Source organism: Mauremys mutica, chromosome 6, assembly GCF_020497125.1.
Source record: "Mauremys mutica isolate MM-2020 ecotype Southern chromosome 6, ASM2049712v1, whole genome shotgun sequence".
In the NCBI taxonomy this organism is placed as follows: Eukaryota; Metazoa; Chordata; order Testudines; family Geoemydidae; genus Mauremys; species Mauremys mutica.
Window position 1 is genome coordinate 127,716,188 of NC_059077.1, and position 25,478 is coordinate 127,741,665.

At 43.7% G+C, this 25,478-nt stretch overlaps 1 protein-coding gene across 2 annotated transcripts in view; it reads right to left on the bottom strand.

The window, feature by feature from the left end:
- The window catches only part of PSD3 (pleckstrin and Sec7 domain containing 3), a 159,850-nt gene that overhangs the window by 130,384 nt on the left and 3,988 nt on the right, over positions 1-25,478 (bottom strand). For both annotated transcript variants that reach the window (XM_045021178.1, XM_045021177.1), the window contains one exon: positions 11,121-11,232. Coding sequence is in view for 1 of the 2 variants with exons in the window: in XM_045021177.1 (XP_044877112.1) it covers positions 11,121-11,232 (112 nt within the window). In the remaining variant the exon portion in view is untranslated. The remainder of the gene's footprint in view (positions 1-11,120; positions 11,233-25,478) is intronic.

The following is a 25,478-nucleotide window of genomic DNA, read 5'->3' on the forward strand; positions in this document are numbered from 1 at the left end:
AGTGCAACTGAAAATGCATAAAAACTAAAAATCCAGTGGTAGCAGGCTGGAGAGAAGACGCCATCATTCTGCACCAACTCAAGAGGCCTGCACGTAACAATACCCTTGGAACAAGACAAAGTTTGAGAATAACATCAAGCATGTCCTGGGAGAATTCAGCACAAAGGATTATTAATTACAAACTGCTGTAGTGGCCACAGATGGCCAATGAGATGGCTCAATCCCTAGGGTCATTACCTTGAAAGTTACAATAGAAGAACAGAGCAGCTGCTAACACAGGCTGAAATGAACAAGGATGGATGGAAAAACAACTGAAAAAAACAACCAGCATTACCAATTCTCACAATGTTATTGCCAATCTCATAATATTTGGTGTTTCTTCTGTCAAAGTTAGATTCAGGGCTCACAATTTGTCAGACCACTCTGTTTTATTAGCAAAGCGCTCTGCTAATACATCCAGATAATGTGTGAGTGCCATGCAAGGCTTAAACTACTTTATTTATACAGATTAAAAGGGCAGAAACTTAACAAGATAACAAAGGGAACAGAGCTGATAAGTTTACCTGGGCCTAGACACACATCTTATTTCCTTATTAACTCTTACCGATCTCCTGCTAATGTCCCACCATTAGCTTAAGTGGACCCATTGTTCCATACCTTAATGTTTCTATTTCTGACAACTTTATTTTAACATTTCTCATTCCTGCTTAAAGGAACATACAGCATTTCTTTAATCCATTCTACTTTTACAATCTAATTCATTCTACTTTCACAATCCCTCCTTTTGGTCAAGCTACGCAATGACCAACAATTACTGGGTTTCACATATTAACCGTTTTTTGTTTTTTTGTTTATTACCGATATTTAAAATTATTATATTAGCACTCTGGTTTGGGGCAGCTATTTGCATGGCATGTTTTACACAATTTTGGATACAACAGGAGATTAACTGAAAACATACAAAAATTATTAAGATTCCAATCAGGATAATCTAATTCATTCTACTTTCATACTTAGTAAAGCCCCAGCTCCTGGATTCAAGTAATTAAACGAGACTCTCAGCTTTCCCCCACCCCCACCCTTTTTTTTTTTAAAGAGTTAATAGCCTCATGGTTGCAGTAAAAATGTGACCCCCAACAGCTCAAAAAACACAAAGCACATTAAAAAACCCCAAAGTAATTATTTTTAAATCTCACTATTTGCATGGGATCTGACTTATGCTTTTTAAAATAGTTGGGCTTGGGAAAAGTTTTTTAAAAACCCAGTCTTTAGCTATAATATTGAATTTTTGGAAAACCAACAACATGTAATTGCTGATAGGGCTGTCAAGCGATTAAAAAAGTTAATCATGCTTAATCATGCAATTAATCATGCTGTTAAACAATAATAGAATCCCATTTATTTAAATATTTTTGATATTTTCTACATTTTCAAATATATTGATTTCAATTACAACAGAGAATACAAAGTGCTCGCTTTATATTTATTTTTATTACAAATATTTGCACTGTAAAAAAAAAGGAATAGTATTTTTCAATTCACCTAATACAAGTACTGTAGTGCAATCTCTTTATCATGAAAGTTGACCTTACAAATGTAGAATTATGTACAAAAAATTAACTGCATTCAAAAATAAAACAATGTAAAACTTTAGAGCCTACAAGATCACTCAGTCCTACTTCTTGTTCAGCCAATCGCTCAGACAAACAGGGTTGTTTACATTTGCAGGAGATAATGCTGCCTGCTTCTTGTTTACGTCACCTGAAAGTGAGAACAGGCATTCGCATGGCACTGATGTAGCCAGTGCTGCAAGATATTTACGTGCCAGATACGCTAAAGATTCTTACGTCCCTTCATGTTTCAACCACTATTTCAGACTACATGAGTCCATGCTGATGACAGGTTCTGCTCGATAACAATCCAAAGCAGTGCGGACCGATGCATATTCATTTTTATCATCTGAGTCAGATGCCACCAATCAAATACTGATTTTCTTTTTTGGCGGTTCGGGTTCTGTAGTTTCCACATTGGAGTGCTGCTCATTTAAGACTTCTGAACGCATGCTCCACACCTCGTTCCTCTCAGATTTTGGAAAGCACTTCAGATTCTTGGGTACAGTGCTGTAGCTATCTTTAGAAATCTCACATTGGTACCTTCTTTGCGTTTTGTCAAATCTGCAATTAAAGTGTCCTTAAAACAAACTTGCTGAGTCATCATCCGAGACTGCTATAACATAAAGTATATGGCAGAATGCGGGTAAAAAAGAGCAGGACTCCCCAAGGAGTTCAATCACAAATTTAATTAACACATTTTTTAACGAGTGTCATCAGCATGGAAGCATGTCCGCTAGAATGGTGGCCAAAACATGAAGGGGCATATGAATGTTTAGCACATCTGGCACGTAACTCCTGTTCTCACTTTCAGGTGACACTGTAAATAAGAAGCAGACAGCAGTATCTCCCAAAACGTAAACTAGCTTGTTTGTCATAGCGATTGGCTGAACAAGTAGGACTGAGCAGACCTGTAGGCTCTAAAGTTTTACATTGTTTTGGTTTTGAGTGCAGTTATGTAACAACAGCAAAAAAACCTACATTTGTAAGTTGCACTTTCATGATAAAGAGATTGCACTACAGAGCCTATATGAGGCAAATTGAAAAATACTATCTTTTGTTTATCATTTTTACAGTGCAAATATCTGTAATGAAAAAAAAAAGTGAGTAGTGTACACTTTGTATTCTGTGTTGCAATTGAAATTAATATATTTGAAAATATAGAAAAAATCCAAAAATATTTAATAAATTTCAGTTGCATTTCATTGTTTCACAGTGCAATTAAAACTGTGATTAATCACAATTAATTTTTTAATCACGATTAATTTTTTTAGTTAATCGCATGAGCTAACTGCAATTAATCAACAGCCCTAATTGCTGAGGTTCTCAGGGCATCTGAGGGGCGAGTGAGGGTCAGGATTAAGGACTGTACTGCATTTCTTAATGCACCACTACTTGAGATACTCATGCTAAATGCTTGAAGGAGACCAAACTTACACACACAGAATCTGCAGACTTCCAAGGAGGGTTTTTATTGGCAATGAGGGTCTAAAGGAAATGATCATAGTCCCCATATCGGCATTTAGTGACAAACTATGGATCTTTGCAGCCACCCCAAAAGAATTCACACACAAAAATGTTCAGATGTATTTTATTTTCAGACTTGGGATCAATCAGCCACCCCACAAAACATTACAGACACTGACTATTGAGGCAGACAGGCACAAAGGCTACCTATATTTTTGGGACTTAAACCAAGAGGAGATGTTGCTGGTAAAGGTGGAGCCGGATATTAAGCAGACACTTTTCAGCAGGGTTCTACAGTGAACAAGGAGTTTCCCCATAGGAGGTTGGACAATGTAAAAAGAAGAGAATTACAGCAGGGGAAAGATAGCCTTGTGGTTAAGGCACTGGCTTGTGACCCAGGAAATGTTTGTTCTATTCCTGGCTAGGCCACAAATGTCCATGTTATGTCAACCCCCCACTGTGCACATCCATTATAAGATACTGTTTAATAGTATGAGCACGTACTATTTTTTTCCACGGCATACTCTGGGGCTCAGTCAGGGTTGTGCAGTGAAGGAGACTGTTGTGCCCCTACCTTATTTGTTGCAAAGCTGCCAGGTGTACAGTGAAGGAGGAAGGGGATTACAGGATGATGAAGGACAGTTTTGTGGTTAAGGCAGCTGAATGCTGTCCTGGGGGAATCAGATTCTATCCTGCCTCTGCCAGAGTTCCCTTGTGAGGCTGGGCAAGTTACTTAAAGAAAACTTTTCACAGGCGGTCACTAATTACGGTTCCTCATTTTCTGGGTGTCCAATGCAAGGCACCTGGGGCCTGAATTTCAGAAGCGCTGAGTGCTCACATGGGGAATCATGGATGCTCAGTGCCTTTGAAAAAGTCAGGCCCCAAGTGACTCAAAACAGGTATCCAAAATGAATGGACTCTTTTGCAAATTTTGCCCTTGATCTCTGTGTCTCAGTTCCCAGTCTGTAGTATGAAGATACTGCTACCTTAATACTGGCGCTTCCTGACTCCTGAGTGCTTGATTCTATAACCTTAATAATATACTTTCAACTTCTTTTCTTTAACTGGTTTGCTGTGATATCCTTGACCCTGAGCTGCAGTGTTTATTGAGTCTAAGATGTGGTTATCTCCTTCACAGAAAGCAGCTGCCGGTTATTATAACAACTTTAACCACCCTGTTTTCATTTTTAGGTCAGGTTGTTTCCAGAGCCCTCTTACAAAACAATATAGTTGTTAGTATAATGCCTCAGAGCCTTTTATTTTGTTTCCTCAGATCATTATTGAAGTCTGGATTTCTAGTCCGTCAGTGCTGATTCTGGGGCTAGCCTCACATCTGCAGCATTCAATCCTTGACTGGCCATGGAGCATGCCAAAGGGAGGAACAACAAAATGGGAGCTGCCACACTTGATCAGACCCATGGTTCATCTGACTGTGGCCAGTACCAGATGTTTCAGAGGAAGGTGCAAGTGACTGCATAGTGAAAAAGTATTAAATAATCTGCCTGAAAGGATGGTTCTTCCTAAATCCCCATCAGTTAGGCACTGTCTGATGGCCTGAACCATTATGGTGTTTATATCCTTCATTTAATAAAAAAAAGTTTAATCCTGTCAAATGTAGCAATGAAGATCCTCTTCCTTACTAAGCTCTTTGCCACACGGCATCTTGTGACAATGAGTTCCATGGGTTAACCATGAGACTAACGTTTCAGAACTCTTGCTACTCTTTAATATATCTGGTACTGCAGTGTGATAACTAGCTGGAAATCCATTCACAACCTGTGGATTCAAATACATCTAACAAAGTGAGGAATTTACAGATGGAGGCTTGAATTTCACCATTTTAAAAATTTTGCATTTGAATCCCATTTAATTTGTGCAGGTCTGTAATCCTAATTCCACATTCCATATATTTCTCCTTGTGTTTTCTGTCCATTCCAAATAACCACTTATACATAAAGAATAATCTCTGCTTTGGCCTCTTAGAAGTCGTAGTTTGGGGGCTCACCAAGAGAGCACAGCTGCAGAGGGAAACCTCAGAGAAAGAAATCCAGGTGTTCGGAATTGCCTTGGGAGTGGAAAGAGTGAGAGATGAAGAGGTCGTGGCTGACTGGGTTTTTAGATGAGGGGGGCACTCCAGAGGAAAAAGGAGAAAGGTAGGGAGAGAGGAGCCAGGGTAGGAATGCACGTGAGGGAACATGTGGAACCTAAGGGTATGGCTACACTTGCAGCTGTACAGCGCTGGGAGTTAAACCTGTCTTCGTACAGCTGAGTAGGGAAAGCGCTGCAGCGAGGCCACACTGACAGCTACCAGCGCACTGTTGTGGCCACATTTGCAGCATCTGCAGCAGCATTGGGAGCGGTGCATTATAGGCAGCTATCCCAGTGTTCAAGTGGCTGCAACGTGCTTTTCAAAATGGGGGGTGGGGTGGAGTGTGACAGGGAGCGTGGGGGAGAGAGAGAGTGGATTTTTGGAGCCGACACTCTGTCAGCAGCTGCCTTGCAAGTTCCGACCCCCTCCCCCACCCCTCTCTCGCTCACTGAAAGCAAATAGCCCTCTTTGTTTTTTTCCTCACAGACCAGATAAGCAGCCTCCCCGAAACGGACCCCCCCGCCTCTCTTCAAGCAAACACTAGCTGTGGATGTTCCAAAGGGAGCTCATTCACAGCAAACAGGAGCTGTGTTTGTTTTTTTGATAAGCAGCTCCGGGAGCCCCGAGTTCACAACAAAACAAACAGAGGCATCACAACAAAACAAAGAGAGTTATCTTTACTTAAAAGCATTATGGGAAGCTTCCGGAGGTCAGTTACAGCGTAGTAAGATTATTCCCTGTTTACACTGGTGCCTCAGCGCTGCAGCAGCAGCAGCAGCGCTATTCTCTTTATTCCTCTCGTGAAGGTGGAGTACAAGCAGCGCTGTAGCCAGGGAGATACAGCGCTGTATGTGCCTTGCCACTGTGGACGGGGAGTGAGTTACAGCGCTATAAAGCCACCACCAGCACTGCAACTCTCAAGGGTAGCCAAGGCCTAAGGGACAGAATGACAGGGAATCTGGCGATAAGGAAGGGATATAGGGAGAACAAAGGTTCAGGGAAACATTACCTGATGGAAGGAGGATGCAGAAGGTGGGGATGGGAAGGGGAGGTTTATCTGTTGAGAGGAGTGGAGGCAGAAAGAAAGAGGAAATGATGTGGAGAAGGGCAGTGAGGCAAGTGGGGGAGAGGAAGAGAGCAGAGGGAGGCAAAAAGATTAGTGAAACAAGCACAGTGCTTAGTCAAGTGTGAGAGAAACGTATTCTGATATTTTCTTTACATAAGGCGACCAGAATCTTTTGCTTCCAGTTGACAGTCTCAGGCGACAGAAGGGACTGAGCTTGTACAAACAATAGCTGTAGTGCGGTGCTCTGTCACATAACATGAGCATAAGTGAACATAAGCGCGATCATTGCCATGATTGAGGCTCGGGAGATTTGTAGATGTAGACATACAGGCTCTGATTCATAGGTAATTGGTAACACAAGGCATCTTAATGTAGCCCAGAGGATAATGGCCCTTTGAACTGTGAACTGGCTCATCAGGAATTTGTAAAGCAAGTCTTTTCCTGTGGCTGTAAAGGCAGCCAGAATTTGCATGACAACTGTACAGCTAAGAGGAAAGCATTCTAAGATGTTTGCTGACTGGTAAGATTAGACTGTTCATTGGGATACAGATGTCAGTTACTGCCCTCAAAGAATTAACACAGGGTCCGAATAAAGGTTATTCAGGTGCCCTAACTGTATTTCCATACATTTTGGTTTCTTTTCCAAATTCACTGTAATGATGAATTTCCTGGCTTTCTCATTTCTTTTAAAAACAAACATTTTGTAGGGATTTTTTTTTTTTACCCTCAAGTTGCTGAGATGTAACCTTCTACCTTCACATGGAGTTACCTGGATTTTTTTTCTTTTTTTAATTTTCTTTTAAAAAAATACATTGAAACTACAAAGGGGTGTGCCTAAATGTAAGAGAGAAGAATATTTAACCAATAGCTATCTGATTTCCATAAATACTTACATACTCCAGGTTTCCAAATCCGCGTGAATAAGTGACTTGTCAATTAGCGAGTAGACTCAGGAAGTGTCGTGTCATGTCTAGTTTTGCTTTTGAAAAGTTTTGAGAAGCTGAAGGGATGGGATTTGGCTAAGGAAAGCACCAAGGTAGCAGGAGGAGACGTGGAATTGCCTCCTGCAGGATATCCTGGGGGGGAACTCCTTTCTGCTCCCTACAGCAGGTCTATCTGCTCACTCCCTAGTTCCCAGACAGCTTCCTTCTCTGCGAAATACATGGGGGGGGGGGGGAGGGGACAGCCTTGGGCAGGTATTGAGCTCTGGTGACCTTTTTTTCAACGTCTGTTTTTAAAGCCTCTTGGAAAGAGCCCTCTGACAAGACTCAGACTTTATTAGCTTTAAACAAGACAAGGAGGAGAAATTTTGTTTTTTTCCCTGACAACTTTATAAGTGCACGTTTGCGTGCTTCAACAGGACTGGGGAAGATACCATTCGCCTGCAATCTGCTTTATCCTTCTGGCCTTCAACTAGTGCCCATTTTCACAGTTGTGGCAAAACATGCTGAAACTTATTCCACTTACTGTCAATTTCTTTAAACAGAATTCACCATTTTGTTAACCTTCTGGACAAACGCACCTCTTTCTCACAGCTAATCACCTCAACCCCTCCCTCCTTTTCAGGGCAATCGCCCTTTTCTGATTGGCTCAGGAATAAGGGGCTGCTTTTTACCACCCAACAAAAAAACAGACTTGGAGTGGTTGGGAGGCTTCACATGTATTCTGTGAAGTCCCTGGGGGAGACAACCTGGAATTGGGTGCTGAAGTGATTGAGCCATACAGCAACACAAACATTTTCCCACATTTTAACAAGACAAGCAAAAGATGAACGAATGGAATGCCCATCTCAAGTCAAACTAAGTTTGGCTTTGTTTCTGAAAGTTATTAGCAGCATATGGCTAAGAAGCTGTCTTAGTTTACTTTAATAACATCTGCTTTTTCCCCCCCTTTCTTAGTACATCAACCCTTGCTTGTGTGTAATTTCATAGTAGTCTGGCATGTCCACATTTTCAAAAACTGAAGAAACGGCATGCAAGTTTGTCCTGTGATTTTTAAAAGGCTTTCAATATGGTAGCGGAGAGGATCTTCCAGGCTCAGAGCCTCTTCCCAACCAACCCCAAAAGTGGTGCTTGATTAAACAGAAATGCCAGACAAATGCTGCCTTCCCAGTTAGTCAGTGGCCTCTGTAAGTTCATATCCATGCTTTGGCAAGGCTGTATTTGAGACTGAGAGAGCTAAAGAAAATTATTTTCCATCCGTCACACACACACCCCACACACACTTCAACTAAGGAGCACTCTGGTCCATTTTTCTCCCAGGATAAAGACTGGAAGAGCCATAGAATACATGAAATTAGCCAATTGTTTACTGGCATCTTTTTCTTAACACAGCTGGTCCACTTTCCCACGGTACTAGTACCTTCAGGTCAGACAGTGTGGTCTTGCAACATTTTTAGAGAATTTGATTTATAAGAAAGGCAGTAAAACTGAATAGGAGACATGGCTTCTGGACTAAAAGGAAACAAAGAATTAACTAGTTTATACTTGGCTTTTGCAAACAACTTTGCTAAGAAGAATGAGTCCATGTATAACAAGAGGGAACAGATTTGGGTATTCTTTCCTCCAGAGGAGTGGGTTTTGGTTTTGGACTGAGGTGTGGACAGGCAACCCCAATTTGTACTAAAATAAGATTTTATTTGAGCTACTGTTTGAATGGTACCTTAAACCAGAAAGGTTAAAATACAGACATACACACAGGGTGGGGAAAGGCTTATTTTGTATTTGTACATTAAATAATACAAAAAAAATATTTAATATTACATAATATCTGAATCCAGAGAGAAGAGAGAAGCCGGAGAAACGCCACGAGGACAGAGAACACTGGTGCCCGCAGCCCTGGAGTACTCTGTCCCCAGCAAGCACGGGGCCCCAGATTCTCTTCTCTGCTGGGCACTACGTGGGCCCTGCACCTGCCGGGTACCGAGAACACCAGCGCCTGCAGCCCCAGAGTTCTCTGTCCCTGGCAGGCGTGGGGCCGCGGCTTCTCTCTGGCTTAACCCGTGGCCCCGCACCTGCCAGGGACCGAGAACACCGGCACCCGCAGCCTGCAGCCCCGGAGTTCTCTGTCCCTGGCAGGCGTGGGGCCGCGGCTTCTCTCCGGCTTAACCCATGGCCCCGCACCTGCCAGGGACCGAGAACACTGGCACCCGCAGCCTGCAGCCCCGGAGTTCTCTGTCCCTGGCAGGCGTGGGGCCGCGGCTTCTCTCCCCTGCTGGGCACCAGGCGGGCCCAGCACCTGCCGGGAACAGAGAACACCGGCGCCCGCAGCCTGAGTTCTCTGTCCCCGGCAGGTCCCCTGCTGAGCACTAGGCGGGCGCACATAAATGCCCCGGCGGGCGCCATGGCACCCGCGGGCACCACGTTGGGGACCACTGGCCTATATGGTGGACATGTTCAATTATTAAATAGTATTAGGGTGCAATTGAAACCAAGTATTACAATTGTTGAACATTTATTACCACCTATTCCTTTTAAACCACTCCCTCTAGGGAGCCCTTAAGCAGATTACCAAGAACAAATCTTTCATTTATTAATAGCTCCTAGACTATTGGTAATTTCTCACTGGTAACAGGGTTAGCAGGGGTGAGGAATAGCTCTGAGAAATACTGGAAGTTGTTGATGTTATGTACACAGCCCAGCAGACAGAGGACTAATAGATAGATAGGTAGGTAGTAAGTATTTATTCAATACGTTTGCCCACAAAAGCCATTGCATTTGACAAATTTCTCTGAATGGCAGCACGTATGAGGACTTGCTTTGGTTTGTTAGTCAGTAAAGACAATTCTCAGTTTTAAGATGTTCCCAGAAACACTGAACATGCATGACAACTGTGTTGTTGCCTAATGATACTCTAAACAAGAGATGAGTTCATAATGAATCATGTTGTACTTTGGTAACATGTTTGGTGATGATCTGTAAAGTTGTTTACATTTCCTAAAGAAACAAGTTAAAAAATTAGGCGTGTTGGATTTCCTGATAAAAACAAAGATAAAACTCAGCAAGAGCCTTGGAGAAATTGCTCATCGTCTGGACTTGAATTCTGTTCATTTAGGTTTTCTGCCCACTTCAGAATCTGCTTCTGAACAGATTCTTGCACAATTTTGGTGATAAAAGACTCCTCCTTTTAACTAAAAATGGCATCCTAAAGACAGCCCATGATCTGGAAGGATCTGAAATAAAGGCAAGGATTTGTAGTACCCCAAACAAGAACTGAGAGAAATGAGCATCTCCACTGCAGTTCTTTACTCCGCTTGACCAAGGACTAGCTGGGGGAGGAGTCGAATGTCCTTACTACCGAACAGGAGGCTGATCCCTAGATATTACTTCTTGCTGCTGCAGCCAGAAAATAAAATGGTGAGTGGAGTTTTTCCAATACAAACAGACAAGAAAGTTTAGCTTGAGTGTTTAGCCTAGAATATCTAAATTAAATCTTAGGTAACTGTAGCTACAGATATAGAATCATCCAGAAACACTTTAAGTGTACATGCAGTGAATATCGAAAGAATTGGCAATGATTTGATTCATACAGTGTTAGAAAGTGTGGTTAAAATTACTCACATTGTGCAGCTGGCAGAAATAGCAGCTGAGAGACTTACTGTACAGACTCCTGGAGAAATACTGAACGTGTCTGGCACACAACTTTTACAGTCACATGACAGTGTCCCCATTTAAACAGAGAGGAAGGCAGTGCTACATGCTACAGGGCTGCAGTCACATCAGTGCTGACACAAGGGGTCCAATTCTCATTTAGAGCAAGGCTCCTTTACACTGCAAATTACATCAACATGCACTTTTAAGCGCCTTTACACCAGTACACTGTAAGCTAGCTTTAATGTAACTGAGAATCAGGCTCTGTATGTCCTTTGAGCAGTGGAAAAAGCACTTACCTGTTTCTGAAGGTTTCTGTGTTTCTGACCCACCAAACTGAAATTCATATTTGGCCTTGGCAACACTCTGGGAATGAGCCAATGCATCGTTAACCCAAACAAACGCTTCTGCCTGTAGAGTCAAAACAAAAACAGGGTTAGTCTTTCACTTAAAACATGGAATGTTAATACGGAATCATTCCGCATGTCATCAGACTAGGGATTTTCAAAATCACTTCGCACAGAGCAAACCCTTCCGCCTCGGAAGTTAACGGGAGGAGAGTCAAGCCAAGGGACTTTTGAGAAGTCCATCTCTAAGTCTTACAGCCAAGATTTTCAGCAGTGAGCAGTGATTATGGGGCCCCAACTTACAGCACCTTAAAGGGGCTTAGTTAACAGAGGGTGGGTACTCAAAGTCAGTGACCACTTTCAAAGGACCTTGGCCTATGCATATAGCTTTAGAAGCAGCAAAGAATCCTGTGGCACCTTATAGACTAACAGACGTTTTGCAGCATGAGCTTTCGTGGGTGAATGCCCACTTCTTCAGATGCAAGTCATCTGAAAAAGTGGGCATTCACCCACAAAAGCTCATGCTGCAAAACGTCTGTTAGTCTATAAGGTGCCACAGGATTCTTTGCTGCTTCTACAGAACCAGACTAACACGGCTACCCCTCTGATACATATAGCTTTAGGCACCCAGGTTTGAAAACTGGACCCCAAGTCACTGTAGGAACAAATATTGAAAGGGACATTAACATCTTCTTTAAAAATTACCATTCTCCCAATTGAGGAGGACGCATACGTTTTTCAAGATGAATTCTGCAACACTGAATAAATAGTACCTTCTGTACCAGGTGATATTTCTTTGTAGTAAGTTTTGGGCACTGGATTTCTTCTGTCATGTGTGACTGTGCATGTAACAGAATTATAAGCAATGGGGGAAGAGAGAAATGATCAACTATAAAGATTACTGATTAGTGAGTTTTGCTCCCAATTCATCTTTCCACTTTGGGAGCATTACAGCCTGGAAGACTTAGGCATAAAAGGTGCACACTAAGAAAAGGTATGACTAAGAGAGTTCAAAATTTACTCCATATAAAAATAAGGCCTTGTTCTGTGGAGAAATTAGTGTTGCAATCTACTGAACATGCAGGATTACAGCTTGCTAAATGTGGGTGCCCACTAAGGCTCATGAAAGACATAGGGTATGTCTACATTACGGGATTACATTGATTTTACAGAATTCGATTTTTGGAAACAGACTGTATAAAGTCGAGTGCATGCAGCCACACTAAGCACATTAATTCGGCGGTGTGCGTCCATAGTACCGAGACTAGCGTCGACTTCCGGAGCGTTGCACTGTGGGTAGCTATCCCATAGTTCTTGCAGTCTCCCCCGCCCATTGGAATTCTGGGTTGAGATCCCAATGCCTGATGGGGCAAAAACATTGTCGCAGGTGGTTCTGGGTACATGTCATCAGTCCCCCCCTCCCTCCCTGAAAGCAATGGCAGACAACTGCTTCGTGCCTTTTTTCCTGGGTTACCTGTGCAGACGCCATACCACGGCAAGCATGGAGCCCGCTCAGCTCAACGCAGCAGTCATGAACATTGTAAACACCCCGTGCATTATCATGCAGTTTATGCTGAACCAGAACCTGCAAAACCAGGTGAAGAGGCAGCAGCAGCAGCGTGGCGACGATAGTGATGAGGACATGGACACAGAATTCTCTCAAACCGCAGGCCCCAGCACTTAGGAGATCATGGTGTTAATGGGGCAGGTTCATGCCGTGGAACGCTGATCCTGGGCCTGGGAAACAACCACAGACTGGTAGGACCGCATAGTGTTGCAGGTGTGGGACGATTCTCAGTGGCTGCAAAACTTTCGTATGCGTAGGGCCAGTTTTATGGAACTTTGTGACTTGCTTTCCCCTGCCCTGAAGTGCCAGAATACAAAGATGAGAGCAGCCCTCACAGTTGAGAAGCGAGTGGCAATAGCCCTGTGGAAGCTTGCAACGCCAGACAGCTACCGGTCAGTCGGGAATCAATTTGGAGTGGGCAAATCTACTGTGGGGGCTGCTGTGATGCAAGTAGCCAAAGCAATCACTGAGCTGCTGCTACGAAAGGTAGTGACTCTGGGACATGTGCAGGTCATAGTGGATGGCTTTGCTGCAATGGGATTCCCTAACTGTGGTGGGGCGATAGATGGAACCCATATCCCTATCTTGGCACCGGAGCACCAGGCCACCCAGTACGTAAACCCCAAGGGGTACTTTTCAATGGTGCTGCAAGCACTGGTGGATCACAAGGGACATTTCACAAACATCAACGTGGGATGGCCAGGAAGGGTTCATGACGCTTGCGTCTTCAGGAACTCTGGTCTGTTTAAACGGCTGCAGGAAAGGATTTACTTCCCAGACCAGAAAATAACTGTTGGGGATGTTGAAATGCCTGTAGTTATCTTGGGGGACCCAGACTACCCCTTAATGCCATGGCTCATGAAGCCATACACAGGCAGCCTGGACAGTAGTCAGGAGCTGTTCAACTACAGGCTGAGCAAGTGCAGAATGGTGGTAGAACGTGCATTTGGCCGTTTAAAGGCACGCTGGCGCACATTACTGACTCGCTCAGACCTCAGCCAAACCAATATCCCCATTGTTATTGCTGCTTGCTGTGTGCTCCATAGTCTCTGTGAGAGTAAGGGGGACACATTTACGGCGGGGTGGGAGGTTGAGGCAAATTGCCTGGCCGCTGATTACATGCAGCCAGACACCAGGGCGATTAGAAGAGCACACCAGGAAGTGGTGCGCATCAGAGAAGCTTTGAAAACCAATTTCATGACTGGCCAGGGTACAGTGTGACTGTTGTGTTTGTTTCTCCTTGATGAAAACCTGCCTCTTTGATTGACTCATTCCCTGTAAGCAACCCACCCTCCCCCCTTCGATCACAGTTTGCTTTCAAAGGAAATAAAGTCACTATTGTTTAAAAACCATATATTCTTTATTAATTGATTATAAAAATAGGGAGAGAACTGACAAGGTAGCCCAGGTGGGGTGTGGGAGGAGGAGAGGAGGGAAGGAAGGAAAAGGCCACTTCAAAACTTGTTGAATGACAGCCTTTTGCTTGGGCTGTCCACTGGAGTGGAGTGGCAGCGTGCATGGAGCCTCCCCCTCTGCGTTCTTGGGCATCTGGGTGCGGAGGCTATGGAACATGGGGAGGGTGGTTAAACAGGGGCTGCAGTGGCACTCTGTGATCCTGCTGCCATTCCTGAAGCTCCACCAGATGCCAGAGCATGTCCGTTTGATCCCGCAGTAGCTCCAGCGTTGCATCCTGACTCCTCTGATCTTCCTGCTGCCACCTCTCATCTCGAGCATCTCTCCTGTCCTCACATTCGTCCTTCCTGTCCTCACGTTCATTGGCCGCTTTCCTGTATTGCGATACTGTGCTCTTCCACTCATTCAAATGAGCTCTTTCACTGTGGGTCGACTGCATGATCTCACAGAATATTTCATCTTGCGTGTGTTTTTTTCGTCGCCTTATCTGAGAGAGCCTTCAGGACGGAGGAGGGATGCTTGAAAAATTTGCAGCTGCGGGAGGGAAGGAAAAAAGGGAGCGAGCTATTTAAAAAGATACATTTTACAGAACAATGGGTATACTCTTTCACGGTGAACACCACTATTCACATCACATAGCACAAGGTCACATTTTGCATCTTAATACTGACTGCCTGTGGCTTTGGTGTTAGAGATCACAGATGCAGGGCCAGGCAACAGAATTCGGCTTGCATGCGATGCGGCCATGGTAAGCTATTGTCTTTCGGTTTCTGCAACCTTCATAAAAGCAGCGCCCTCCTTTCCCATACCAAGCAAAGCCAGTTGAGTACTGCGGTTTTTGTGTTAACATGCAGCAGTAGAAACCAAATTAACCCCCTCCCCCATCCAATTCTCTGGGATGATCACTTTACCCTTCCCCCCACCGCGTGGCTGGTATCAGGGAAGATCCCTGCTAGCCAAACGCAAACAGCTCAGCGCCAATGCCCGCCCCCGGCTTGGCTTGGCTAACTGCAGGGAAGGATTTCTTTTCAGCCACAGGCAAACAGCCCCATAGGAACGGCCACCTCTATCCCCTTAATTAAATTCCCGTATTTCAACCAGGTTACCATGAACGATATCACTTTCCTGAGGATAACACAGTGAGATCAAGAACGGATGCTGCTTGAATGCCAGGAAACACCGGGACCATACGCTGCCACGCTTTGTCATGCAATGATACCAGATTACTTGCTACTAGCATGGCATGGTAAAGAGTCCTACCATGGAGGACGGAATAAGGTTGCGCTGCCCAGAAACCTTCTGCAAAGACTTTTGGAGTACCTCCAGGAGAGCTTCATGGAGATTTCCCTGGAGGATTTCTGCTCCATCCCCAGACACATTAACAGACTTTTCCAGTTGCTGTACTGGCTGCGAATGCCATTTGCTTTTAAACCATGTTTTATATTAACAAAGGTACACTCACCAGAGGTCCCTTCATGGTACAGGATACTGCCTTGGGAGGCTACTTCAGTCAGGCTGAGAAAAAGATCCTGGCTGTTGGGGAGAACAGTGTGCTGTGTGCTCCCCGCAAGCTCGTCCTCCTCCTCATCATCTTCCCCGTCCGCAAAATCCTTAGACATGGCTGAGAGTACCCCCTCCTCGGAATCCATGGTCAGGGGTGGGGCAGTGGTGGCAGCCCCCCCTAGAATTGCATGCAGCTCAGCGTAGAAGTGGCATGTCTGTGGCTCTGCACCAGACCGTCCATTTGCTTCTTTGGTTTTCTGGTAGGCTTGTCTGAGCTCCTTAACTTTCACACGGCACTGTAGTGAGTCCCTATTCTGTCCTCTCTCCATCATGCCCTTGGAGACTTTTTCAAATGTTTTGGCATTCAGTCTTTTGGAATGTAGTTCTGCTAGCATGGAATCCTCTCCCCATACAGCGATCAGATCAAGTATCTCCTGTACAGTCTATGCTGGAGCTCTTTTTCGTTTCTCGGACCGCATGGTTACTGTAGGAGGACAGGGACTCACGGAAGATTTTGTTACGGCCTAGCTTAGGCAGTTCCGCTTTCTCAGCGCCCGGTTATTGTAGGGCACAGCATGCTAGTTCCAACCTGCCATAACCGGTTGGAACCGCTGTATGGAAAGCCCCTAGGCTGTTGGCCAAGGGGGCGGCCCCAGAGGATGGAAAGTCCCTATTGCATTATGCATGAGCTGCTTTGCTGTTGTTTATATAAATATGAGCATGATCTGTGCTTGCTTTTGGACGCCGTACCAGGCCGAGCTCCGGGGCGCTGGGTTCCCCGCCTCCGTGACAGCAACGCTTGGAGTCCCCGTTGCAGGTGTGTCACTTTACCTTCATTAAAGCCAGTAACTCACAGTGTCTGTGGGCCTTGTTCTTGCAGAGCACCTTGGGAGGGCCTACGGCCTCCATAGAACTTAACAGTTACCTATGCTGATGAGCTCTGCATGGTCACCTGTGCTGATCAGCTCTCCACGCTGGGCAAACAGGAAATGAAATTTAAAAGTTTGCGGGGCTTTTCCTGTCTACCTGGCCAGTGCATCCGAGTTCAGATTGCTGTCCAGAGCGGTCAGAATGGTGCACTGTGGGATAGCTCCCGGAGGCCAATACCGTTGAATTGCGTCCACACTAACCCTAATTCAAACCGGCAATGTCGACTTCAGCACTACTCCACTTGTTGGGGAGGAGTACAGAAATCAATTTTAAAAGCCCTTTATGTCAAAGTAAATGGCTTCGTTGTGTGGACAGGTGCAGGGTTAAGAACATAAGAATGGCCGTACCGGGTCAGACCAAAGATCCATCTAGCCCAGTATCTGTCTACCGACAGTGGCCAATGCCAGGTGCCCCAGAGGGAGTGAACCTAACAGGCAATGATCAAGTGATCTCTCTCCTGCCATCCATCTCCATCCTCTGACGAACAGAGGCTAGGGACACCATTCTTACCCATCCTAGCTAATAGCCATTTATGGACTTAAACACCATGAATTTATCCAGCTCTCTTTTACATGCTGTTATAGTCCTAGCTTTCACAACCTCCTCAGGTAAGGAGTTCCACAAGTTGACTGTGCGCTGCGTGAAGAAGAACTTCCTTTTATTTGTTTTAAACCTGCTGCCTATTAATTTCATTTGGTGACCCCTAGTTCTTGTATTATGGGAATAAGTAAATAACTTTTCCTTATACACTTTCTCAACATCACTCATGATTTTATATACCTCTATCATATCCCCCCTTAGTCTCCTCTTTTCTAAGCTGAAGAGTCCTAGCCTCTTTAATCTTTCCTCATATGGAACCCTCTCCAAACCCCTAATCATTTTAGTTGCCCTTTTCTGAACCTTTTCTAGTGCTAGAATATCTTTTTTGAGTTGAGGAGACCACATCTGTACACAGTATTCGAGATGTGGGCATACCATGGATTTATATAAGGGCAATAATATATTCTCTGTCTTATTTTCTATCCCCTTTTTAATGATTCCTAACATCCTGTTTGCTTTTTTGACCGCCTCTGCACACTGCGTGGACTTCTTCAGAGAACTATCCATGATGACTCCAAGATCTTTTTCCTGACTCGTTGTAGCTAAATTAGCCCCCATCATGTTGTATGTATAGTTGGGGTTATTTTTTCCAATGTGCATTACTTTACATTTATCCACATTAAATTTCATTTGCCATTTTGTTGCCCAATCACTTAGTTTTGTGAGATCTTTTTGAAGTTCTTCACAATCTGCTTTGGTCTTAACTATCTTGAGTAGTTTAGTATCATCTGCAAACTTTGCCACCTCACTGTTTACCTCTTTCTCCAGATCATTTATGAATAAATTGAATAGGATTGGTCCTAGGACTGACCCTTGGGGAACGCCACTAGTTACCCCTCTCCATTCTGAGAATTTACCATTAATTCCTATCCTTTGTTCCCTGTCCTTTAACCAGTTCTCAATCCATGAAAGGACCTTCCCTTTTATCCCATGACAGCTTAATTTACATAAGAGCCTTTGGTGAGGGACCTTGTCAAAGGCTTTCTGGAAATCTAAGTACACTATGTCCACCGGATCCCCTTTGTCCACATGTTTGTTGACCCCTTCAAAGAACTCTAATAGATTAGTAAGACACGATTTCCCTTTACAGAAACCATGTTGACTATTGCTCAACAGTTTATGTTTTTCTATGTGTCTGACAATTTTATTCTTAACTATTGTTTCAACTAATTTGCCCGGTACCGACGTTAGACCTACCAGTCTGTAACTGCCAGGATCACCCCTAGAGCCATTTTTAAATATTGGCATTACATTAGCTAACTTCCAGTCATTGGGTACCGAAGCAGATTTAAAGGACAGGTTACAAACCTTAGTTAATAGTTCCGCAACTTCACATTTGAGTTCTTTCAGAACTCTTGGGTGAATGCCATCTGGTCCCGGTGACTTGTTAATGTTGAGTTTATCAATTAATTCCAAAACCTCCTCTAGTGACACTTCAATCTGTGACAGTTCCTCAGATTTGTCACCTACAAAAGCCAGCTCAGGTTTGGGAATCTCCCTAACATCCTCAGCCGTGAAGACTGAAGCAAAGAATCCATTTAGTTTCTCCGCAATGACTTTATCGTCTTTAAGCGCTCCTTTTGTATTTCGGTCGTCCAGGGGCCCACTGGTTGTTTAGCAGGCTTCCTGCTTCTGATGTACTTAAAAAAACATTTTGTTATTACCTTTGGAGTTTTTGGCTAGCCGTTCTTCAAACTCCTCTTTGGCTTTTCTTATTACACTCTTGCACTTAAGTTGGCAGTGTTTGTGCTCCTTTCTATTTGCCTCACTAGGATTTGACTTCCACTTTTTAAAGGAAGTCTTTTTATCTCTCACTGCTTCTTTTACATGGTTGGTAAGACACGGTGGCTCTTTTTTAGTTCTTTTACTGTTTTTCTTAATTTGGGGTATACATTGAAGTTGGGCCTCTATTATGGTGTCTTTAGAAAGGGCCCATGCAACTTGCAGGGATTTCACTTTAGTCACTGTACCTTTTAACTTTTGTCTAATTAACTCCCTCATTTTTGTATAGTTCCCCCTTTTGAAATTAAATGCCACAGTGTTGGGCAGTTGAGATGTTCTTCCCACCACAGGGATGTTGAATGCTATTGTATTATGGTCACTATTTCCAAGCGGTCCTGCTATAGTTACCTCTTGGACCAGCTCCTGCGCTCCACTCAGGATTAAATCTAGAGTTGCCTATTCCCTTGTGGGTTCCCGTACCAGCTGCTCCATGAAGCAGTCATTTAAAGTATCGAGAAATTTTATCTCTGCATTTCGTCCTGAAGTGAAATGTTCCCAGTCAATATGGGGATAATTGAAATCCCCCACTATTATTGGGTTCTTAATTTTGATAGCCTCTCTAATTTCCCTTAGCATTTCATCATCACTATTACTGTCCTGGTCAGGTGGTCGATAATAGATCCCTAATGTTATATTTTTACTAGAGCATGAAATTTCTATCTATAGAGATTCTATGGAACATGTGGATTCGCTTAAGATTTTTACTTCATTTGAATCTACACTTTCTTTCACATATAGTGCTACTCCTCCCCCTGCACGACCTGTTCTGTCCTTCCAATATATTTTGTACCCCGGAATGATTGTGTCCCATTGATTGATCTCAGTCCACCAGGTTTCTTTGATGCCTATTATATCAATATCCTCCTTTATCACAAGGCACTCTAGTTCACCCATCTTATTATTTAGACTTCTGGCATTTGTGTACAAGCACTTTAAAAACTTGTCCCTGTTTATTAGCCTGCCTTTTTCTGATGTGCCAGATTCTTTTTTATGTGACTGTTTATCATCTGATCCGGCCCTTACATTATACTCTTTAGTCCTCTGCTCCTGACTATAACCTGGAGATTCTCTATCATTAGACTCGCCCCTAAGAGAAGTCTGTGTCCGATCCACACGCTCCTCTGCAGCAGTCGGCTTTCCCCCATCTCCTAGTTTAAAAACTGCTCTACAACCTTTTTAATGTTTAGTGCCAGCAGTCTGGTTCCACTTTGGTTTAGGTGGAGCCCATCTCTCCTGTATAGGCTCCTCCCATCCCAGAAGTTTCCCCAGTTCCTAATGAACATGAACCCCTCCTCTCTACACCATCATCTCATCCACGCATTGAGACTCTGAAGCTCTGCCTGCCTACCTGGCCCTGCGCGTGGAACTGGGAGCATTTCTGAGAATGCCACCATAGAGGTCCTGGATTTCAGTCTCTTCCCTAGCAGCCTAAATTTGGCTTCCAGGACATCTCTCCTACCCTTCCCTATGTCATTGGTACCTACATGTACCACGACCACCGGCTCCTCCCCAGCACTACACTGCTAAATTCGACCTAAACTCGTAGTGTAGACCAGGCCTTAGAAACACAAACTTCATTATAAGGATCTATATTGATGGGGCTGTTTAATCACAGAATCTAGAGATGGAGATGACTTTCAAATGGAATCCTGGCCCTGCTGAAGTCAATGGAAGTTTTGCAGCTGACTTCAGCAGGTTCAGGATTTCACCCATTATGTTTTCTGCAATGGATAGATGGGCAGATGAGCACCTCACCCCACATTCCAAAACAGCTGCTGCAGTCTTTTCTGGCCCCTCCTCTCCTCCCCCACCCCTAACTTTCTTTTTCTGAGACAGCTTTGCTGAATTTGGCTCAGCATTTTGATGATTGGTGTATAAAATTCTACACAGAGTCATGAGTATTTGGACAGTAAAAAGAACAAGAGTCTCAAGAGGGAAGCATTTTAGGAGACCTGATCCATCAGAATAGTTATCAACAGTGAACTTCCTGAAGGTGCCCAATCAAGTCAGCTGCATACTACACCCAGCTACAAAAATGTATAACAAAAGATTTGTCCAAATGATTAAACAAGCTATGCATTCTTCATAAGGAAGCTACTTGGATTAGACATGCTTCTCACTGTACAGTTGTGGCATGCACACAAATGAGGCCTCTTTATGTGTAGAGAAAAACTGCATGTACCTGGTTTGACTTTCTAAAAGTGTAACAGGTGCCACTTGAGCAACAGGTGCCAGTAGATCAATAGGTGATGAAAGTCAAAGTCTTTAAACCAGCATATTCGCTCTTCACTACCCTAAGGAGTTAGATGGGATCCTACCCATACAGGACCAGTATCAAATTGTGCCATAGTCTCAGGAAAGAAATTCTTGTTCCAGTTCACTACAGCATCATCCAACAAGAGCCAGAAATTCCTGTCATTTTAATTCATAGGCTAAGATTTATAAAAATAGGTGCCTAAAATTAGACTAAGATCTTCCTTCAGATACCTAAAAAAAACAGCAGAGTGCTCAACATTCTTGGAAACAATATGGCCACGTACTCAGGTGTCTAAGTATAGAGTTGGGGGGAGGGATAGCTCAGTGGTTTGAGCACTGGCCTGCTAAACCCAGGGTTGTGAGTTCAATCCTTGAGTGGGCCACTTAGGGATCTGGGACAAAAATTGGTCCTGCTAGTGAAGGCAGGAGGCTGGACTCAACGACCTTTCAAGGTCCCTTCCAGTTCTAGGAGATTGGTATCTCTCCAATTAGAAAAAAAGAAAAAAAATTCTTATTTGCCAGGGCTGTCGATTAGTCACAGTTAACTCACGCAATTAACTCAAAAAAAAATCACAATTAATCACAATGTTAAACAATAGAATACCAATTAAAATGTATTAAATATTTGTGGATGTTTTTCTACAATTTCAAATATATTGATTTCTGTTACAACACAGAACACAAAGTGTATAGTGCTCACTTTATAGTATTATTTTTATTACAAATATTTGCACTATAAAAATGATAAAAGAAATAGTATTTTTCAATTCACCTCATACAGCTACTGTAGTGCAATATCTTTATTATGGAAGTGTAACTTACAAATGTAATTTTTTTTTTATTACATAACTGCACTCAAAAACAAAACAATGTAAACTTCAGAGCCTACAAGTCCACTCAGTCCTACTTCTTGTTCAGCCAATCGCTACGACAAACAAGCTAGTTTACATTTATGGGAGATACTGCTGCCTACTTCTTATTTACAACGTCACCTGAAAGTGAGAACAGGCGTTTGCATGGCACTTTTGTAGCTGGCGTTGCAAGGTATTTACGTGCCAGATATGCTAAACATTTGTATGCACCTTCATGCTTTGGCCACCATTCCAGAGGACATCCTTCCATGCTGATGATGCTCGTTAAAAAAATGGTGCATTAATTAAATTTCTCTCCTTGGGGGAGAACTGTATGTCTCTGCTCTGTTTTACCCGCATTCTGCCACATGTTTCATGTGATAGCAGTTTTGGATGATCACCCTGCACATGTTGTTCATTTTAAGAACACTTTCACAGCAGATCTGAAGAAAGGCAAAGAAGGTACCAATGTGAGATTTCTAAAAATAGCTACAGCACTCGACCCAAGGTTTAAGAATCTGAAGTGCCGTCCAAAAATCTGATCGAAACGGGGTGTGGGGCATGCTTACAGAAGTCCTAAAAGAGCAACACTCAGATACGGAAATTACAGAACCCGAACCACCAAAAAAAGAAAATCAACCTGCTGGTGGCATCTGACTCAGATGATGAAAATGAACAAACGTTGGTCCATTCGGCTTTGGATCGTTATCGGACAAAATCCACTATCAGCATGGAGGCATGTCCTCTGAAATAGTGGTTGAAACATGAAGGGACATATGAATCTTTAGCACATCTGGCACGTAAATATCTTGTGACGTTGGCTACATCAGTGCCATGCGAACTCCTGTTCTCACTTTCAGGTGACACTGTAAACAAGAAGCAGGTAGCACTATCTCCTGCAAATTGTAACCAACCTTGTTTGTCTGAGAGATTGGCTGAAGTAGGATTGAGTGGACTTGTAGGCTCTAAAGTTTTACATTGTTTTATTTCTGAATGCAGGTTTTTTGTATATAATTCTACATTTGTAAGTTCAACTTTCATGATAAAGAGATTGCACTACAGTACTTGTATTAGGTGAATTGAAAAATACTATTTATTTTGTTTTTTACTGTGAAAATATTTGTAATAAAAAATAAATATAAAGTGAGCACTGTACAGTTTGTATTCTGTGTTGTAATTGAAATCAATATATTTGAAAATGTAGAAAACATCCAAAGATATTTAAATAAATGGTATTTTATTGTTATTTCATTGCGCTTCATTTTTTTAATTGCTTGACAGCCCTATTATTTACACTGGAATATATTCTGACTTTCAGACCTCTTTTATACTGCTTTGGCATTATAAAGGCGCCTTACTGTAAATGAGGTTCAGACCCTTAGGACTTTAACTTTAGGCACCCATTTTTAAAGATCTTGGCCAGAAGTCGTGCAGTTTTAACATCATGGAGAGACAGACGCCATTAAGTCTGTCTCTGAAGACTGTGCTGCAGTAAAGGGCCCGGATGGAATTGTTGGATCAAGCACAATGCTGGGAGTTATGATTCCTGATTTCTGTTCCCAATTTTGCCACTAACTTTGGGGCTGATCCAAAGCCCATTGAAGTCACAAGATCTCAGAAGCCAAGAGCTTAGCAGCATTCAGAAAAAGCCTGGACATTTACAGGGAACATTCCGAGCTGCATTAGTAAGGATTAAAAAATAAAATGTAAGTTTAGAAGTGATATAAACCCTCATACTTCAGGGCATAAGCCAACTCCCTCAGATGGAGGTTAGGAAGAAACATGCCTCACAAGCAAGTTATAACACTCTTTAAATCATATTAAGCTCTTAGCCTTGTGGCAGCGAGGTCCCACCCGACTCAACAACTCCATTTCTGCGGCATGTCATGCTTGGGCTTGCTAAATACATAAAGCTATTTGAAACTGCACAGCACACATGGCTCTCTCCCATGTCACACAGACCCGCTATTCTCATTTAGCAGCTTGAGGGCTGCATGAAGTAACAAAAAAAAAAGTAGCAAATTATATGTCTCTCAGTGAAGTTTCACATGAAAGTTCCCTAGGCATTTGCGTATGCAGTTCATGTCCATTAAAATTTACTCCAACGCAAAGCATTCTCACTAAGGCTTCGGTGGTGCATTAGGCCCTTACAGTTGGTCCTTAGTGATACTCCAGTGCAGTGCACCTCTGTGGTTTACCCTGATGTTTACCCTTAATGGCAGAGCAGTACATTTTTAAAAGACACAGAGGCCTTTAAGGTGTCTAAGGCCAAGATTTATTTATTTTGTTTAAATCTGAAGCTAGGTTGCTGAATCAGTCTTTAGGTATCTAAGTGGATGATAGCCTGATTTCCCAGAGTGCCAAACCCTCACCAGGTCCCCCAGTGGAAGCTCCTGTGTGTGCATTTTAAGAGTCAGGCCACTTATTTAGACATCAACCCACAGACTTAAAGCCCCACATTTGACTACCTTGGCCAGAACACACTGGTCTAGTATTCGCAATGAAAGCCACCTGTGTGCAACCACCTTCAAAAGGACGTTAATCAGACTGATGCTGAGTTATTGAACATTAGACAGTGTCCCTTCTGGCGCATACTGATTTCTGGAGGGGCATGTTTAACTATAATAAGGGGCTTGTTTAAATCAGACTCAAAAAGCCCACTGCCACTATTCCAGCCAGATTCACACAGAGAGCTATCCAAGGGTAAGGAACAGGGCCAGATCAGCCCATCACTGGGCCCTAAGCACACATACACAGTTGTTGCTTAGTTAACCCTCCCACCTCCCCAGATCAGTCAGCAACTGGCTCCCACTGCACGTATACTGCCCCCCTCATGCCCATCCTCAGGGCTCTCCTGGCCAGCTTCCCTGTGCAGGCACAATTGCAGCTCCCCATTCTGTGCCTGGGGCGGCGAAGCTCTGGCTGGTGGTCTGGTGCGGGAGCTGGCCCCACAGCAGCAGAGTGGAGAAGCAGCACTGGCCACCCCACTGCCCACTCAGTTTGGGCCCTGCCACCCCTCCATCACGATCGGGACGAGGCCAAATTTCAGTGAGTGGCATTGCAACCTAGTGTACGGGTGTTGCATCCCTGCTCGGTTCCCCCCCCCCGCCCCCGCCCAAAACAAAAACCAAAAAAAACCCCTGGGCCCTCGGCATGTGCCTAGGCTGCCTAGGTGTTAATCTGGCCCTGAGGAGGAAGTCTCCCCCCTTGAGAATGCCGCTTCCCCCATGAAGGAAGAAGGTATTTTTTGTCCTTTTTGAACATCTTCCTTTTCTTCTTGGGGGCAGGGGCCAGCAAGTGAATTCCAGACAAACAGAGAACGCAGAAGGGTCATGAGCATAATACCCCAGGGCAGAGCTTGGGCCTCAGCAACCACTAGCATCTGAGGAGGTAGCAGAGCAGTTGAGT